Raw genomic sequence first — 18,861 nt, 5'->3', positions numbered from 1 at the left:
GGGAGAATGGGGAGAATATAGCCAAAGGTAATTTAAGACCATACTCTGACGTAGGGGGTACTTTAAAACAAAAAAGGAGTGGAAGCATTCTAAACTAGTTCCCCACATTTTTTTATTTCCATTTCCTTCAAGTTGCCTTTTAAAATATTGATCAGTTGGAGAATGTGGAGGAACAGAGTTCCTCATAATGAAGGGCATCTGAAGGCCTATTCACACATTCACTAAACTATACTGCATACATGGTAACCCCATGGTAACCCTCTGGACATATCCTTCCCCCTGCCTCCGCACATTTGACCTCATATTTAATGGTGGCATACATACATACATGTGTATACCTCTAATGTGTTCAATAAGCCTTTGAGATATTTGCCTTATCTGTTGTTTTATATTGGTCCTTTTGACTGCTTTGTATTGGTCCTTTTGACTGGTGATTTGGGGGGTTATATCTGGCAAACGGTAACAGTAACTGCTCCTGCAGCCACTTTGCTTCTTTGTACTTTCTTGATTCTCGCAAGAGTTTGCTTACTCTCCAGCCTGGTATGAGTGGCAGGACCAGTCTTGAACCTCTGTGACTGACGTCTGCATTGGTTACCATCCTGTGAAGATGGAAGGTTGCTTGCTTCAAACAATTGACTTCCTCATCCGACCAACTTAATAATCTGGAAGTTGCATGAAATATTTTGATTTTAATAACAACAACAACAATTATTATTATTTCTTGTTTACACAGTCAGACAGGTGTTATTGACTGGTTTGTTTTATCCAGACATCGAGTCCTTCCCAAGGACCTGGGATGGCTGAATTTTATTGTCAATTGTTATAGATATCGTCGCAGCGCAGAATATAGGCTGTTCCCAGTAAAGCTGCTTTTTGTAATTGGCTGATGGTGATTTCTGTGGCCCCTATGGTGTTGAGGTGCTCTTCAAGGTCTTTTGGAACTGCACCCAGGGCGCCAATTACCACTGGGATTATTTTGGTCTTTTTCTGCCACAGCCTTTCAATTTCAATTGGTAGGTCTTTGTATTTGGTGGTTTTTTTCTATTTCTTTTTCTTCTATTCTGCTATCCCCTGGTATTGCTATGTTGATTATTTTGACTTGTTTTTCTTTCTTCTCGACTACAGTGATATCTGGTGTATTGTGTGGCAGATGTTTGTTTGTAGTTGGAAGTCCCATAATATTTTTACATCTTCATTTTCTACCACTTTTTCAATTTGATGGTCCCACCAATTTTTGGCTACAGGTAGCTTATATTTTTTGCAGATGTTCCAGTGTATCATCCCTGCTACCTTGTAATGCCTTTGTTTGTAGTCAGTCTGTGCGATCTTTTTACAACAGCTGATTAGGTGAGCCACTGTTTCATCTGCTTCTTTACAAAGGCGGCACTTGCTGTTTGTTGTTGACTTTTCTACTTTTGCTCTTATTGCATCTGTTCTTAGTGCCTGTTCTTGCGCAGCCAGTATTAAACCCTCTGTTTCTTTCTTCAAGTTGCCATTCTTAAGCCATTGCCAGATCTTGGTGATGTCTGATTTTCCACTTATATTGTGCAAATATTGACCATGCAGGGGCTTATTTTTCCATTTTTCTGCTCGGTTCTTGACTTGTTCTTTCTTGTAGGCCTGCTTTGTTTCATTGGTTTTGAATAGTTTCGCGTTATTGACCATTTTAAGTGCATCTTCTTCACTGTCCTTGATATATTCTTCAAGGCCTCTTTTCTCCTCCTCTACTGTTTGATGGACTTGCAGCATTCCTCTTCCACCTGAGCTGCGAGGGAGGTATAGCCTATCGACATCACTGCGGGGTACAGAGCATGATTGATGGTCATGATTTTCCTGGTCTTACGATCCAGCGTCTCTAGCTCTGCCTGGGTCCAGGCTGTTATTCCTTCAGTGTATCTGATAACAGGTATAGCCCAGATGTTTATGGCTTGTATGGTGTTCCCGCCATTGATTTTGGACTTGAGGATTTTTCTAACTCTCCTGACGTATTCACTTCCCATTTTTCTTTTAACTTCAGTGTGTGCAATGTTATCATCCTGGAGAATGCCCAAGTATTTGTAATGTTCTTTCTCTTCCAGGTTCTTGATCTTGCTTCCATTGGGCAGTTCTATTCCTTCTGTTTTTCCTATTTTCCCTCTGTTCATTATTAATGCAGCACACTTGTCTAGTCCAAACTCCATTGCTATATCGCTATTGAATATACGGACAGTGTTTAGCAGTGATTCGATTTCTGACTGGGACTTTCCATACAACTTCAGATCGTCCATGTACAGCAGATGGTTGATTTGACTTGATGTTTTAGATGTTTGGTATCCGAGGCCTGTTTTGTTTAGTATTTGTGAAAGTGGGGTCATGGCGATTACAAACAACTGAGGGGATAGTGAGTCCCCTTGGAAAATGCCTCTTCTAATGCTAACCTGTCCAAGTGTCTCGCCATTGATTGTTAACTGTGTACTCCACATGCTCACTGCGTTTTTTATAAATATCTGAATGTTTTGCTGACACCAGTTGTTTCTAAACATTTTAGTATCCATGTGTGAGGCAATGAATCGAAGGCTTTCTTATAGTCAATCCATGCAACACTTAGATTGGTTTTTCTTCTCCTGCAATTTTCTAAAATCATTTTGTCAATCAGCAGCTGGTCTTTTGTGCCTCTGGTGTTTGGGCAATTTCCGTTCTGTTCAACTGGAAGCTGTTTGTTAGTTAATAAGTGTTGCATCACTTCATCTGCTATTATTCCAGTTAATAATTTGAACATGGTTGGCAGGCAGGTTATCGGTCTGTAATTACTTGGAACTGCACCTTTTGCTGGGTCTTTCATGATGAGATGAGTTTTCCCAGTTGTTAGCCATTGTTCAGTATCACCTCCTTGCAAAATGTGATTGAACTGTTTTGATAGTTGTTTATGAAGGCTTGTTAGGTGTTTAAGCCAAAAGCCATGCAGTTCATCGTCGCCTGGCGCAGTCCAATTATTAATTTTCTTTGCTCTTTCACTTATTAGTTCTGGTGTTATTATTAGATCTTGCATTTGTTGGTTACATTTTTTGACCTCTTTCATCCAGCCTGCTTTTTTATTATAATCTATTGGATTGTCCCATAATTTCCCCCAGAATTGCACTGTTTCTTCTTTATTTGGTGTTTCGATGTTTCTTGCAGTTTCTCCTTCTATGCTTTGGTAGAAACGTCTCTGATTCGTCTGGAATTGGAGATTCTGCCCGTGTTGTGTGATTCTGGCTTCATACCTGCTAATCTTCTTTGACACTGCTGTTATTTGCTGCTTTATTATTTCCAGGACTTCTCTAATTTTCCTTGAATCTAGGTGGTATTTTTGGATCCGATACTGTTTGATGTTTTCATTCTTCAGCTTCTTGTCTTTCATATCTTTCAATTTACTAGCATCTGATCTAAGCCTGGCGATTTTATTTTCTAATCTAATCTTCCATTTAGGTGATGTACTGCTTTCTTTTTTTACAGGTCCACTGATCTTATATCCGAGCTCTTGTGTTGTTATTGTTGCTGCACTGTACATTAGTTGGTTTGTTTCTTGCAAATTCTTGGTTGTTATTTCTGCAAGTGCAGCGTTGACATCTTTTAATGCCTGAGCGAGTTGTTTTTTGGCAACTGTTTTTAGAGCTGGAAGTCGAACCCTGGTGGTTGTTTGGTTCATGTACTCAGTTATTTTTTGCTTTAGTTCTTTTTGCTTTTCTGTTAAACGGCATTTGGGTTTTTGAGGTGAAGGCAAAGGGGTGGTTGCCTGGTTTTCATTTTGAAACAGTTCACTAACAGTGGCATCCTCTATTTCCAACACCTCCTCCACCTGCGCCTGAGCAACTTCTTCAGTTGGTGGTAATTCTTCTTCCATATCTTGAGCCTGTGTTGCTCTTTCCAGTTCTTCCAGCTCAACTCCTGTGAATACTTTATTTCTTATTATGTATCTTCTCTGGTCTGCTAGCCTTTGTTCTGTTATTTCTGTATCTGGATGCTTCTCTTTCCAAATTTGGTACATTCTTTTTAAATAACCTCTTCTAGTTGGACTAGACTTGTAATAGCAGATCATTATTTCCTTCTTGGCATTTTTCGTATTTTTTTCGGTTAAGCGACGTTTCTTCCTGTAACTTTGCTGTCTTCAGCCCTGGTTGCTCAACTGAAGATCCTGAGTCCTGTTGCCCACTTGCCACCAGATGTCCAGGGACTATAGCACCTGGCGCGGTCCTTGTTGACCTGGGCAATGACCGATCCGGTATAGATTTATTAAAGTTATGTCTCACCATATTGTTGATGGGTGAGGCACTCTTTGTCTGGCTCCTCTGGTGAGACCTGTCCAGTATGGTTGGGCCTCTGGCATAGCTCTCACCTTCCTCAGAGCACACAAGCCCCACAACCACGCCAACGTAGTGCCTCACAGGGGGATGATGATGATGATGATGATGATGATGATGATTATATATTTATATCCCGCCCCTCCAGTGCAATACTGCTCAGGGCAGCTCACAACAATAAGAAAATAAAAGTAATTCTAAAATTTATCACAATAAAACAAAATACAATGTAGAATAAAAACACTTTTAAAATTAAAAGCCCACTGGGCTTTAAAAAACAAATTAAAAAGCCACTCTGAACCAGTAGGGTTTAAGATCTTCTTTAAAAACCCTAAGAGAGGGAACATGATGAAGCTCCTCTGGGAGGGCATTCCAGAGCCGAGGGGACACAACCAAAACGGCCATGTCTTTTGTCCCCACCAACTGAATCTGTTAATGGTGGGGCTGCTAGCAGGGCTTGTGATGATGAGCAAAGGTCCTTGGCAGATTCATCTGGGCGAGTGCGATCTGACAGATTCCCCAGTCCCAAGCTCTGTAGGGGCCAAGCTGGTTTGACCTTTAAAGGTCAAAGCCTAGACGCAAACTGTCAGCCAATGAAGCAGCCGCAGGATGGGTTAAAAAGTTACTAGAGCCCATGGGTATCCTTGCAGCAGCATTCTGGACCAGCTGAAGCTTCCAAACCATCTTCAAGGGCATCTCCACTTAGTGCATTGCAGTAATCCAATCTTTATATTACCAGTACAGGAGTTACTAAAGTCAGGTCTGACTCCTCTAAGTAGGGTCACAGCTGGTGTACCAGCCATAGTTGGTAAGAGGCACTCTTACACACCACCGCCACCTGAGACGCCAAGGACAGCATCTGCTCCAGAAGCTGCAGACTTGGTCTTCCGGGGAAGTGTGACCCCATCCAAGACCAGATTTACCTCACCACTCAGATAATCAGTTTTACCAACCCAGAACACGTCCATCTTAGCTGGATTAAGTTTCAGCCTGTTTGCCTCCGTCAAGTCCAGAACTGCTTACAGACAGTAGTTTAGAATATCCACTGCCTCCCTGGTATTAGCTGATTTAAATAGGTAGAGCTGGATATTATCAGCATAGTGATGGCACCACAGTCTGTACCCACAATGACCTCTCCCAGTGTTTTCATGTGTTAAAGAGCATGGGGGACAGAACAGAACCCTGCATCACCCTATAGGCCAATAGCCAAGGGATAGAGCAGGCATCCCCCAGCACCACCACCTTGGGTACGGACCCCCGAGGTAGGACTGGAGCCACTGTATCACAGTGCCCCGAGTCCCAACCACTGTTCCCTCTAACAGGGATTCCCAGATGTTCACTACAACTCCCAGCATTGCTAGCTGCAATGGCCTTTGGTGGGTTATGGGAGTTGTAGTCCACAACATCTGGGAATCCCTGTTAGAGGGTACACTGGTCCCAACCCAGAGAAGCTTTTTAAAGTGGTTTAATGAAGCTCCTGCCCACACACATTTGCTTTTGTATTTGGGTGGTGTGTTTTGATTGGAAGTTACTACAGGATAAACTTTTCTTGTTATATCCCATATCCAGTTCCCCCATTAGCATGGAGTTTTTCTTTTAGGATGGTTTGATGCTGATTCCTAATGGTGAGAGCTTAAACCCTGAACTGAAGTATGTGTCTCACAAAAGAGGTACTTTTTATAGGGACTTGGCCTACCATTCCTAGCTACTTGTGACTAATTCTACCTGCTTCTTCTATATTGGGGACAGGAGTGATCTGTGTGGGCATCTGCATAGTCAACACTCAGCTTGGTGTCTGCCATGCCCACTAGTAGTACAATTACCCTGAACACACTTGGATTCCCAGGGAATGAGGGCATCTAGATGTGTCTGATGTCCTTTATGAGGGATTGCGAGTCAGCTAGAAGTATTTGCCTGATGTATCTTTGGGGAATACTTGATTTTTGGCTTACTGATAGCTGGAATATCTGACAACTAAAATCTGGCAAGTGTAGCTAATGTAATAAAACCAAGGAACTCTTCTTTCTGTCTGGTACCTGCACATCTGTAAGTGCTTGCCTCTGTTACTCTGTAAAGCAGGCTTCCTCTGTAACAGGATTATAACCACGGGTGGGGGGGGGGGAAGCCCTGTAATTACTATATACTCAGACAGGGAGCTGAGTTTGCTCCTAAATGAAACATGAAGCTTTCAAAGGGGTTACCCTAGAGACTGGCTCAGTAAATTGAATTAAGTATCTGTCTCACTTGGCACTGTTAATCTGGACTAGTCTCCCATGGGGCGGGGGGGCGGTTTGCTGTTGGGATGATGGCCCCTTCTCTTGCAGTAACAGTAGGTTTGTGCAGGAGTTTATTGTATAGTCCTCAACAGAGTAAAATCACACACTTGCATGTGTGCACAGACACACTCTCTTTTAAAAACTACAAAAATGGGGGGGAAAGAGGGGCACCGATAAACCAGTAGCTTCTCCCCATCCCCAACTGCATCAGGCAGGCTCTCTGCTGCTGCAGCCTCTGTTCCTCTCCTGATGTATCCTCTTCAAGAGAGGCACACTATAAGGGCTCGCTCTGCCTCCCGGTACCAGTAAATACATTTTGAAACTCACTCCTTTGGGCTCCCTCCCCACAGCCCATGGGGGCACAGCTGCCCGTGACAACACTTGATTTGCATGATAACAAGCCAACCAGGAAGCAAGGAGATTGCAAGCCAATCAGAAGCCAGTGCCAGAAAACCAATCAGCAAGAGAAAGCAGGCCTCCCAAATGGTGCTAGAAACCTTGAAATGTTTCAGATTGAAACGGGGTTGTTTTGTTCCGAGCTCGAAACAGGGCCTTTATTTAAAGGGAATTTTGTTTCAAGCTCGAGACATCAAAATGTTTTGCACATCCCTACTAGTAAGCAGTTAAGACAAAATGTATTTTTTTGCAGAAATGTAGCCAAGTTTGCATACCAGAATCAGCAATCCATCTGTTAACAGTGAAAGCGAGGTGACAGAAATTTCCCAAAATAATCATGTTATCTCCAGTAGAAATGAAATCCTGTGGATGTTGTTTCCCACATATAATCTTGCCCTCCAAATGCAGAACTACAAATGCTAATGAGCTCAAGGCAAATCTTGCAACTATTATTGTCTGTTCATTTTAAGTTGTCTGTGGTGTTCCTGAGGCATAGTCTGGTTCCTGGAAACAGGAGTGTGGAGTGGCTATAAAGCGGCAATAGCTGCCAGTTGCTTAAAAGCCCAGATCTGACCCTGACAGTGTGATGGAGAAATGGAGTTGGTGCTGAAATTACATGAAGATAGTGCATGGTATGTCAAGAAGTTAGTCAGATTAGAAAGGTTTGCTAATTGACTGATCTTGTTCAAAGTCCCTTTGCAGCTTGGGGTGTGATAGAAGGTCTGTGAATGGCGGATGGTAAAAAAGAGAGAGAGAGAGGTGAAAATAAACTTTGGAAGCAATTGCGAGAATCTGAAGCTTTGTTTAGCCCAAGACTTTATGGTCACTGTTTAATTTAATGTGTTAGTACTTCACTATCCCCAAATAATATGTACATGATTGCTGCACACGCATGGCTTCACTCGCCACCAATTTCATGCTAGTAGGTTTTGTTTTTTTAATAATGCATGCTGAATGTGTGCACCCAAACAATATTGAATACATTTTATATAGTGAGAAGAAGAAAATAGGGGATGGGAGGAAGAGCCTTGAGATGGATTATGAAGTAGATTTTCAAGATTGTGGAGTAGCTGTTTTAAAATATTCTGTGTGTTCTCATGCCCCCCACCCAAACCCCCCCCCCCAAGTGTACAGCCTGGGCCTGTTTTGGATAGAATGTTGACAAGGGGCCCTGCTGAGTGTCCCACAGCCACTTAAGATTTAGTTAATGGACACACAGAACAGAACCTTTTCTGTTAAGACTGCAGCTTTGAAATGCTTTTCCTAGAGAAGCCTTGCTGTATCTATCTTCTGTTTTGTTTGTGAAGATTAAAGGTACCGTATTTGTTTGCCAAGCTTTTGGGACTTAGCCTTCAGCCAGTCTTTATTCTTATTCCTCACACTTTCACATTTTGTTTTCTGACTTTTCTGCTGATTGTTCTTTTGTATTTTTACATTTAAGTTATTTTACTGTTCCTATGTGTAGTGGTTGTGGGCAGATGATGTATAGTTTTTTAACTAGAGAAGTAATGTGAACATTGCGTCAGTGTGTTTGAGGTGAATGGATGCAGTGACAGAAGTTCATCAAAAAGAGGAAGAGTCACAGATAGTGAAGTGGGGGACGGGGTCAGGGTGGCAGAGTGCAATTTAGCCTTGACCACTTACCATCACATCATGCACCACTTAATGAGGTGCCTGATTTTGTGTATGAGAGACTGGAAATGGAACGCAAATTTTTAGAGTGTGCTGTACATTGCTCCATCTTCTCCTTGTGGTATTACCAACAACAAATAATATTGAGAACTACTAGTGCCGAGAGAGCCTAAGCAGCATGTCAATGGGTGAGACCATGTTGAATCAATTCTGCTTTGAGTGATGCAGAAAGGTGCCTAGTACTCTTAAACTTGTCTCAGAGGTTTTTATCCTTGGGAAATGGGTTTATGATAGGAGATCTAGCATTCCACAAGGAGAACAGGAAGTGACCCTAGGAAAAGCATCACGTCTCCAGTAGAACACTGCCATGCCGATAACAGCAAACTAGGAATGCAAGCTGCTTGGTCTACCCAGCCCCCACAGATGTTGTCTTCACTTGTTTGAATGAGCACAAGGCCAGCATGAGTGTTGTTGAAGTCTTAATTCTGTAATAGAGTGTGAGTGTGAGTGTGTGTGTTGTGTTGTGTTGTGTTGAGCTACATCTCTATGTGATATTCACAGGGGTCAAGAAATGTTGGCTCTGTTCACCAGCCAGCCAGAAATTTTTTTTACTCATCGAGCAATGCTGGTATATTACTGGTCGGGATTTTTCTTTCCCCTCATCAGGCATCATTTTTCACTTGCCATAGATAAGTAGACTAGTTGATTTCCTCAATCCTAGATATGAACCTGGATTCATGTTCTTTGCAGTGTAGCTAGACACTTGTCTATCTGTGATGCCTGCTGTCTAGGATAATCTTGTAAAGAATCCCCTCTTCTTTGGAACACCTCCCCCCCACCGATTCGTTCAGCCCCCTCCTTAGTGGCTTTTAAGGCCTTTCTTAAAACCTGCCTTTTTCGCCAGGCTTTTGCCCTTTTTAAAAAAAAATCATTATTGTTCTTTTTGTTACTGCATAGAGTCTTTGGAGGAGGCAGTAGACAATAATTTTTTAATAAATAATATAATTTGTTTAAGCCAGCACACTGTTTTCTTCACTTTCTAAACCCAAAAATGTTGGATAATTGCTGACATGAATAACATTTTGATTCAGTGCTTCAGTTTTGTAGTTTAAAAGGTTGTAATTGGTTCATACCTCAGATTGCTGGTAGACAAATTATGAATAAGTAGACTTCTGAGAAACATGCTTGAATAAGTGTGGAATCTGTTTCTGGGCAGGTTGAGCTTCATTGCATGTAGTTGACATATTACTAGATGACATTTCAAGGTGCCTGTTGTAGTAGAGAAATCAAGAGTGAGAGTGAATTCTGCCTGCAGCCTTGGAGAAGCCATTGCCAGTCTGTGTAGACAATGCTGAACTTGATAGACCAATGGGCTGACTCAGTATAAGGCAGCTTCCAGTGTTCCTGTAGCAAAAGTTTTGATACAACTATGTGATGTTTTCTAATATGATTTACTTTGCAAAAATTTTTGTTGCCCAGGATGCTAATTAGTCTGTCAAGGAACTCCTGGCTTATTTTCAGGGTCTGTTTGCATGATAAGAAAAAAGTGTCCCAAAAGCCATTCTCAGTCTAGTGCTAGTAGTGCCATATCTCATTCCAATCTAATGGATTAGGGGATGGGAGAATGGGTTGCAATGTTTTGAGTCAAAATGCACATTTTAAAATGGTGCTGGTTGAGCACAATGATTGGGAGCAGGGAAATGTCCTATATTTAACTCTGAAAGGGTTCCAAGTTGGCCATCTCTTCTAAACTGGATTCATAGAGTTGTGTCACTTTTTGCAAGCATGTGCTGGTCACACCAGTGTCTCATCTTGTGAGAAAGTGGAAATTGCACAAATGAGAAGACACTGATTCCTGAATGTTCTAATCCAGAAATGAATTTATACCCTCTCTGCTTATGTGAATTCATCTGTTTAATCATGTTAATGGCACAGCTGGCAGGTGCAAAAACTCAACAGTTGTAAGAATCCTTAAATGTCTCCTTTACAGGTGTGATTGCGTACAATAAACTGTGTTTTATTGACATTTCTGCTCCCCAGGATATACGCATAGTTGAGGAATATAGTTTTCTGTGTACCAATTGAATTAACTAATTGTTAAAGCTTTTAGCCTTCTGTTTCCCGGGACAGTGACTTGGAAAAAGGCATTTCAGTTTAGAGTACTCTAGATTGTTCTAAAAAGGGATGAGACAAATTCGTGGAGGATAGAACTGTCAGTGGTTACTGGCCGTCATAGCTGCATACTCCCGTCAGGATTAGGGTGGCATGTCCCTGAATACCAGATGCTGGGAAACACCAGTGGAAGGGGACAATTTCCCCCTTCTCTCCCCGCCCCACACCAGATGACTTGCAGACTTCCGAGATGCACTTGATTGGCCACTGCAGGAGGCAGGATGCTGGACTAGATGGGTTTTTGGCCTGATCCAGTAGGGCTTTCCTTATGATGTTATATCCCACCTCATGGAACTCCAGTTGGCTTACATGGGGTTCCTGCGTAATTGCCCATTCACGTGTTGATTGGGCCTAGATCAAGTTTATGTACTGTTAAGGCAAATTATACCTGAAAACTCGAGGTCTTCTTTAGTAATTGTTCTTTGTTAAAAGTGGTGCATTCTCTTGTTGCAGGATCTGTGTTCGGGGCTGCCCTCTGGGCAGATCTGTCATGACGAACAGAGGCTGAAGGTGATATTTGCAGATCTGGCCCGACATAAAGATGATGCCCAGCAACGCAGTTGGGCCCTCTATGAAGATGAAAATGTCATTTGCTGCTATTTGGAGGAATTGCTTCGTATTCTGGTAATTTGGAGCCTTTGCTCCATTAATGATTTGTTGTTTACTGTTTAGTAGATATAGAAAACCAATAACAAAACAGCTTCTTGTTCCCAGTGTGGAGGTGGGAACTGAATATGCATGTTCTTTAGCCATGTGTCTGATGGAATAACTGGGTCCATTAACCCTCTCCTGCTCTGTAATGTTTGAGGGCATTTGTATGTTGAAATGTGAAATGGTTTGGTTTTCCTTGTTTTGAAAGTGAACTTGAGGGCCAGTCAATAGAGTCTAGCAAAAGACTCTTTCCAACACTTTCAGAAGATGCATCTTATAGCAAATTGAGATAACATAATACAACTTCCCTCTCTCAAATTTATTAGCTATGTTGGTGAATATGCTTTTTTGCTTAGAGAGCTTTAAATGAATTAAGGCATTTATACCTTTAAAAGGTCATAACAATATCACAGAGCAGTTTTATCTGCTAAGGCACATCTTTCAGGGGAGGGGCCGTAGCTTAGTGGGAAAGCACATATTTGGCATGCCAAAGGTGCTAGACTCCCAGGTTCCTGGCATCTACAGCTGGGGTTTGGCAAGACCATTGTATGAAATCTTGAAGAGTTGTCATTACTGTGTTTGCTCAGACCCATGTGCTGTATGCACATACACTCAGTTCTTGTGGGTCATTGTCTTTGAATCTGGGGAATTATTTTATTTTATTTTTATTTTTATTTTTATTTTTATTTTATTTTATTTTATTTTTATTTTTTTAATTTTTTTTATTTATTTTATTTTTATTTTTTTTATTTTTTATTTTTATTTTTATTTTATTTTTATTTTTTATTTTTATTTTATATTTTATTTTTATTTTTATTTTTATATTTTATTTTTATATTTTATTTTTATATTTTATTTTTATTTTTATATTTTATTTTTATATTTTATTTTAATACCACCCTTCCAAAATGGCTCAGGGCGGTTTACAATTAAAACACACCACTGAAACAGTAAAGAGCTAAAACAAATTAAAAAAACAATATAACAATTAACAATTTAAAAACATTCTAAAACAACAATTAAACAATTACAGTGATTAAAAACCCCAAAATCAGGTTTTGAATTTTAAAATAAACCAGAAATTAAAACCCCCACAATTTAGGAAGCTGATAAAGCTTCGGTGAAAATAAGGGTTTTCAGGTGTTTTTTGAAAATTGCCAGAGATGGGGAGGATCGCATCCCAACAGGGAGCGCATTCCACAACCTCAGGGCAGTGACCGAGAAGGCCTATCTCTGTGTCACCACCAAACGAGTTGGCGGTAACTGGAGACGGACCTCCTCAGATGACCTCAATGGGCGGTGGGGCTCATGATGAAGAAGACGCTCTCTTAGGTACCCAGGGCCTAAGCCGTTTAGGGATTTGTAAGTTATAACTAGCACTTTGTATTTTGTCAGGAAACCTATTGGCAGCCAGTGTAACTCCATCAGTAAAGGAGTAACATGGTCTCTCCGAGATGACCCAGAGACCAACCTGGCTGCCGCATTCTGAACCGACTGAAGTTTCTGGACTATGTACAAAGGCAGCCCCACGTAGAGCGCATTACAAAAGTCAAGTCTGGAGGTTGCCAGCAGATGTACCACAGTTTTGAGGTCATTGATCTCAAGAAACGGGCACAGCTGGCGTATCAGCCGGAGCTGATAGAAAGCACCCCTGGCCACCGCCTCAACCTGAGAAACCAGGGAGAGGTGTGAATCCAGAAGTACTCCCAGACTGCGAACCTGTTCCTTTTGAGGAAGTGTGACCCCATCTAGAACAGGCAGATCAAAATCGTCTCTAGAGTTGACCCCGCACAATAAGTACCTCCGTCTTATCTGGATTCAGCTTCAGTTTATTCTCCCTCATCTAGCCCATTACTGCTTCCAGACAGGCATTTAGGGAGGATATGCCAGCTCCTGAAGAAGTTGACATGGAGAAGTAGAATTATTCCTCAGGATACTAGGGGAAATCCCCTTCCTACCATAGCCAACTCTACTTGTCAGGGAGGCAAGCAGCTTACCTCAGGATTTGACAGATCCCAGGCGTTGGGAGTGATGAACCTAGAAACTTAACCATGGTGCTTAGAGTAGGTTATTTAGAGGCATAGTTATTTAATACAATCTTTCTGTCTCAGGCAGCCCTTTTTCTTTTTATGTATGTTACTTGTAAAGGGGATAAAGAGAAGTCCATCTACCTTCCCCTTCCACAGTGTCCATCAAGACCTGCAAGTGTGAATAACTCCAGAGCAGGTCTATAAAGCATAGTCTCCTTAAGGGTACTCCAGAGAAACAGAGTTGGAAACAAAACTTTCTGAAAAGAAATAAATAGTATTTTGTACAGGCAAAATTCAAAAAATTGTGGTTTGGCAGTAGTTGTAATAGTGAGAGTACAGGCAGCTCCCAGGCAGATGGGTGAGGATTTCTGCTTGGAGAATCTTGTGGTTGGGGCAAAAGTAGGAGGTTCCCCAGCAGAGCAAGAAGAAGAGATGTAATACTTTTCCCAGTCTGCTGTCTTGAGTGACTCTCAGGGGGTGGTTCTCATAAGGGAGATCCAAAGGTCCCTTACTGCAAAGGGTACTGCCAAAGCAGAAAGTGAGGAGGCAGTGAGGTGCCAGGCTGGCACAGAATTCCCAGGGGTTACGGTACTTTACATGCCAACAGCCAAGCTGGAAAACACTGGGATTCCAATTCAGTCGAATACAGGGGTTAGCCCATAGCAAGCCTCAGTGATCACTCTCTGAGTTCTTGATTTCAGCCAAGGGATGCCCAAGCAGTTTTGTGCAGAGTAACCTGGAAGCAAGCTCACAAAAGGAGGCACCCAGGCATAATAATTCAGCTTAGAATTCAGTGGTTTCATTTAGGGATTCAGGAGGTTTGCTCAAGGGAGACATATTCTGGCCTCACATGAGCCTTAGAGGGAGGGGCACAGGGTTGGCAGGGGCACTCAGTGCTGACATGGACACTGGGCACTCAGTCATGCAGAACTTCAAGAAAGACCTTGCTGCCCCAATCCCACATCTGGAATCACATAAGGGTGTCTAAATACAGAGACTTTTTCTAGAGGTTTCCTTCTTGGGTTTCCTTGCAGGGCTGCAAAGGGGAGGAAAAGGCTGCTTGAAGAGAAATCAAGTTTTATTAAGGGAGTCAGATGAGGGGCATAGGCAAGGTGACTATCGAAGTGGAGAAGTCAGCACAAAAGGACTCTTTTTAGCAAATCTAATTAAGTTGCACTAGAGCTGCTTTCATTGCATACTTGGATACAGTTAAGTCTGCTGGAGTGTCCCTTTGTCCCAGAACCTTTCTCTTCCCCAGATGGAAATTGGGCCTCCTTAAGAATTCAAGGACCTGGAATGTGCTCTCAGGCTGTTCACACCAGTTGAGGTTGCAGGACTAAGAGAGATTGGTCCAAATAGGGGCTTCCCCACCACCCAACCTGGCATGGCACCAAGCACTTTCTCTACATCCATCTCACTCTTGGTGAATGGTTTTTCCCCCCCACAACTGTAAAATTTCTGGAAATTTTACTACTTTACTGCTGTAAGAGGTAGCCATAAACAGCAGCAACTGCTGCCTGAAAAATTGTTTATTGGTATCGCCAAATGAGAGCTGGGATGGGTTCAGGTATTATTTTCAGTCCTTGGGTTTTGCTCAGTACAACCTAAAGAGAGGGAGGCTATATTCCATGTAAAATCAATAGCAAAACACCTATTTGTTGTATTGGAGCTGGATTACACCCTAAATAACTGAAATGGTACCTGTAATTGTGTCTCAGCCTAATTCCTCTCAAGTGGGTATTGTAAGAGATACCCATTTCTTAGAAGAGCTGGCCTTGTGGTAGCAAGCACAAATCATCCTCTTTGCTAAGCAGAGTCTGCCTAGTTTGTATGTGTGAGCACTGTAAGATATTCCCTTCAGGGGATGGGGCTGCTTTGGGAAGAGCACCTGCATGCTTGCATGCAGAAGGTTCCAGATTCCCTCCCTGGCATCATCTCCAAGATAGGGCTGAGAGAGACTCCTGCCTGCAACCTTGGAGAAGCCGCTGCCAGTCTGTGTAGATAGTACTGACCTAGATGGACCAATGGCATGACCAAAGGACCAAAGGCAGCTTCCTATGTAAGACCAAATGGAATAAGAATTGTAAAGCATGTTGAATATTCACCTAATGCATCCAGTGGTGGTTAATTATTTTATCTTGGCTCATGCTCATGTTTTATGTAATGGTATAAATGGTAGCAGTTACTACAGATACTCAGATTCTGTTTTTGTATGCCACATGATTCAGCACAGGCAGGATGTGAAATATTCATGGTGGTGATTGACTTTTTAAAAAAGCTTATGACACTCTTGGGGAGCTGCATACATCCAAACTATACATCTATAGAGCATTTGTTTCTAGTCTGGACCGATACTTTTCATGTTGATATATTTTCATTGCTATTGGCTTATCTGTTTTAGGGATGGAAAGACTGAGGCTTGGAAAACATCTCTAGCTTGATCTTCCTTGGTTATTGTCAAATGACCCATCTTTCATGGTACACCAGAAAACTATTTTTTACATCTTTTATTTCCAGACAGATGCAGATCCTGAAGTTTGCAAGAAGATGTGCAAGAAGAATGAGTTTGAATCAGTTTTGTCCCTTGTTGCATATTATCAGATGGTATGAGGCTGCTTTATATATTATTTGTGCCAACAGAATAAAATGTTTGAACACTCAGGTCTTAAGATGATCTGAAGGTTTGTGATACAGGAACCTTAATGAAGCTAAGCAGGTTTAGGTCTGATCACCAGCAGGATGGGTGGCTAGCTGGGAACTTCATGGACATTGCTTTAGTTTATTTATTTATTTCCTGCTGCCCTTCCATCATGGAAGGGTGGCAGGATATAAATAAGCAAAGATTCCTAACATAGTTCTCCACAAATGAAAAGTGTTTGGCAAATCTTTCTAGACAGGTGCCATTGAATGTGAGCAAAAGAATAAGACAGAATTCCACCAGGCAACTTCCCCACTAGCATTTCCTGATCTGTCTTGTCACTGACATCAGCAGGCAACAGTATTCTGCAATATGATCAAGTGATGGAAGAGAGGAAGCAGTGGGGAAGTATGAGCCTGCGGAGGTAAAACTAGAAAGAGAGAGGTGTAAACAAATCTAATGCAACACACTGCTCCTTTCCAAAGTTTGTTTGGACATACTACCTCAGGAAAACAGAGCTTATATCTGGGTTATGGACACTTGCTTAAGTAGAAGAAATAAGGAATAGCAGAGTCCCTGCTAGCAGTCTGAAAGATAAAGCTAGCTGCCCTTTACAGGGGGGAAAAAAGGCTTCACTAAGGAATAGAGGTAGCAGCTTTGCTGTCATCTAGAGGAAGGATTTCCGAGACTGCCTTGGGATCATAGGCAGGCTGTTCCTGCTCTTCTCTTAATTGAGCCACATCTGTGCATTGGTAAACAGCTCTGGGTTGGAAATTAGGTTATGAAGAGACTTCCTTGGGACAAAGGAAGGAAATCAAGTATGCAGAGGAACATGTGGGAGTTTGCCTTTGGTGCCTACAGAAATTCTTCTGTGCTCTATCCCTGTCTGTAGCAGTTTGGCCTAGATAAGCTGCTCTTCTGTAGTTCCTCTTCCTCCTCCCCCAGGTTTGATGCCATAGCTGTCGCCGGTTTAAACATTTCTTTATTAAAAATCCAGAGTATAGAATGGAGCAAGAGCCAGCTGTATGTTTGGAGCCCACTTGGAGAAGCTAAGAATTAGCAAATTTTCCAAGTATGATGTTGCTTCTGTGATAGAGTGTCTGAAAATATATCCACAGAAAGGGAGTAATATGATTACTTACTTGCAGAGGAGCTTAAAAAGGTGGCTGAAATTCTTACAGAATGTTGATGGAAACAAAAACCTCTTCAATGTTATTCAGGATAGTGTTAATGGTCATAGTCACATTTCTTTTAAGAAAATGGGTTTCCAGGGAAATCACTATGAGGGAATCTATCTGTTCCATGTTTGGAGACTCTCTTGGGGAATAATTTCATCCCAAACTATTTCTTGATCTTCCACTGTGGTGTAATTTGCAATGCTGAGTATCAGCATAGAAGGTGGTGATCAATAGATGACACCGAGATAGGCAGTATCTCAAATACAAGTATTTTTAATATGTATTTTCAATATTTATGTATTTTGTGTCTAAAATACTTGTCAGAAAAATATTTTGCATCTTTGTGTATGTATTTTGTATCTAAAATACATTTGCTCAGATATTTTGTATTTTTAAAATACATTGCTGAAACCAAAATACATCTTAGCGAATCATTGCCTTGCTTTCTTGCTTTAGGAGCTGCCTTTTTATTGCAAGCAGGCAACCCGTTAGCTTCCAAGCATCCACGTGTCAATACAATACCCTTCTGAGTCACTCCTGTAAAACATCCTCCGAATTGCTCTCAGGGCTTCAAGAATAGCATAAAGATAGAGAGAGGACAGGGGAGGGGGGCAGAAGCAGATTAATTGGGGTAAAAGGAATTGTTCTCCTCCCCAAATGATTTGACCATATGATTGCTTCACCATAAACACAACTTGCTGCTCATTTGGCTATGCAACAGCTATAGAACTGCAGCCTTTGTCATGACTAACTTATAATTATTTCAATGGGCCTTACTCTAAGCAGAATTAACATTGGATACATCCTGTTTGGATCTATTGGATTCACTGGACACAATTATTGACATTGTGTATATTTTGTGCATGCTTGCACGCACACACACACACAGATTGAGAGAGAGAGAGAGAGAGGGAGAAACTTGCTGGCATCCATGAAGGGCGGTGAGAATGGAGAAACATAGCAAACAGAAATAGGGTATTATGATGTTTTGGAATTATTCTGATTGAGTGTTAAAAATGCTGGAAATACTCCAATTTTTGCAGGACAAACCCAAGCACATTAGTATGTTGAATGGGTATCCCATTGTCCATTGGCTATATTTTAAAGATCTAATACAAGTTTAACATCAAGTAATCCCGCAGAACAGTTATTTTCCTTTGCTGAGATGATTCACAGCCCCAGAAGGCACGACGAGTGATTTAATCTTTGAAAAACTTGTATTGCTTAAAGGAAATGGAAGCAAGTTTGGATAAGTAACCAACATCTCAAAATTGGTTGCTTTTTTCAGGAATTCTATTTTGTATTTTAAGATGTATTTTAAAATACTATTTTGTTTTTTGTATTTTTTTGGTTGTTTATCAAGTATTTTGTATCTAAAATAGTTTTTAGAAATATTTTGCCCATCTCCGGATGAACAGCATGTAGAGAAGAGGAATGCAGCAATGTTTTCCATAGTGGTCAGAGCTGAATTCAGTGCTATTTGCATTAATGACTTTGGTGGAGGAATAGAGAGAACACATTTTTAAATTGACAAGTGATACAAACGGGGCGAGAGGAGGGGGCAGGATG

The 18,861-nt window shown here is 41.5% G+C and overlaps 1 protein-coding gene across 4 annotated transcripts in view; it reads left to right on the top strand.

The window, feature by feature from the left end:
* NCKIPSD (NCK interacting protein with SH3 domain) overlaps positions 1-18,861 on the top strand; it is a 166,310-nt gene that overhangs the window by 123,044 nt on the left and 24,405 nt on the right. For all 4 annotated transcript variants that reach the window (XM_053301706.1, XM_053301703.1, XM_053301704.1 and 1 more), the window contains exons 6-7: positions 11,249-11,419; positions 15,994-16,080. In XM_053301706.1, the coding sequence (XP_053157681.1) occupies positions 11,249-11,419; positions 15,994-16,080 (258 nt within the window). The remainder of the gene's footprint in view (positions 1-11,248; positions 11,420-15,993; positions 16,081-18,861) is intronic.

This window comes from Hemicordylus capensis, chromosome 2 (genome assembly GCF_027244095.1).
Source record: "Hemicordylus capensis ecotype Gifberg chromosome 2, rHemCap1.1.pri, whole genome shotgun sequence".
NCBI classification, from domain to species: Eukaryota; Metazoa; Chordata; class Lepidosauria; order Squamata; family Cordylidae; genus Hemicordylus; species Hemicordylus capensis.
Note: the sequence above shows the minus strand (reverse complement) of the source record. Positions and strands in the feature narration are given on the sequence as shown.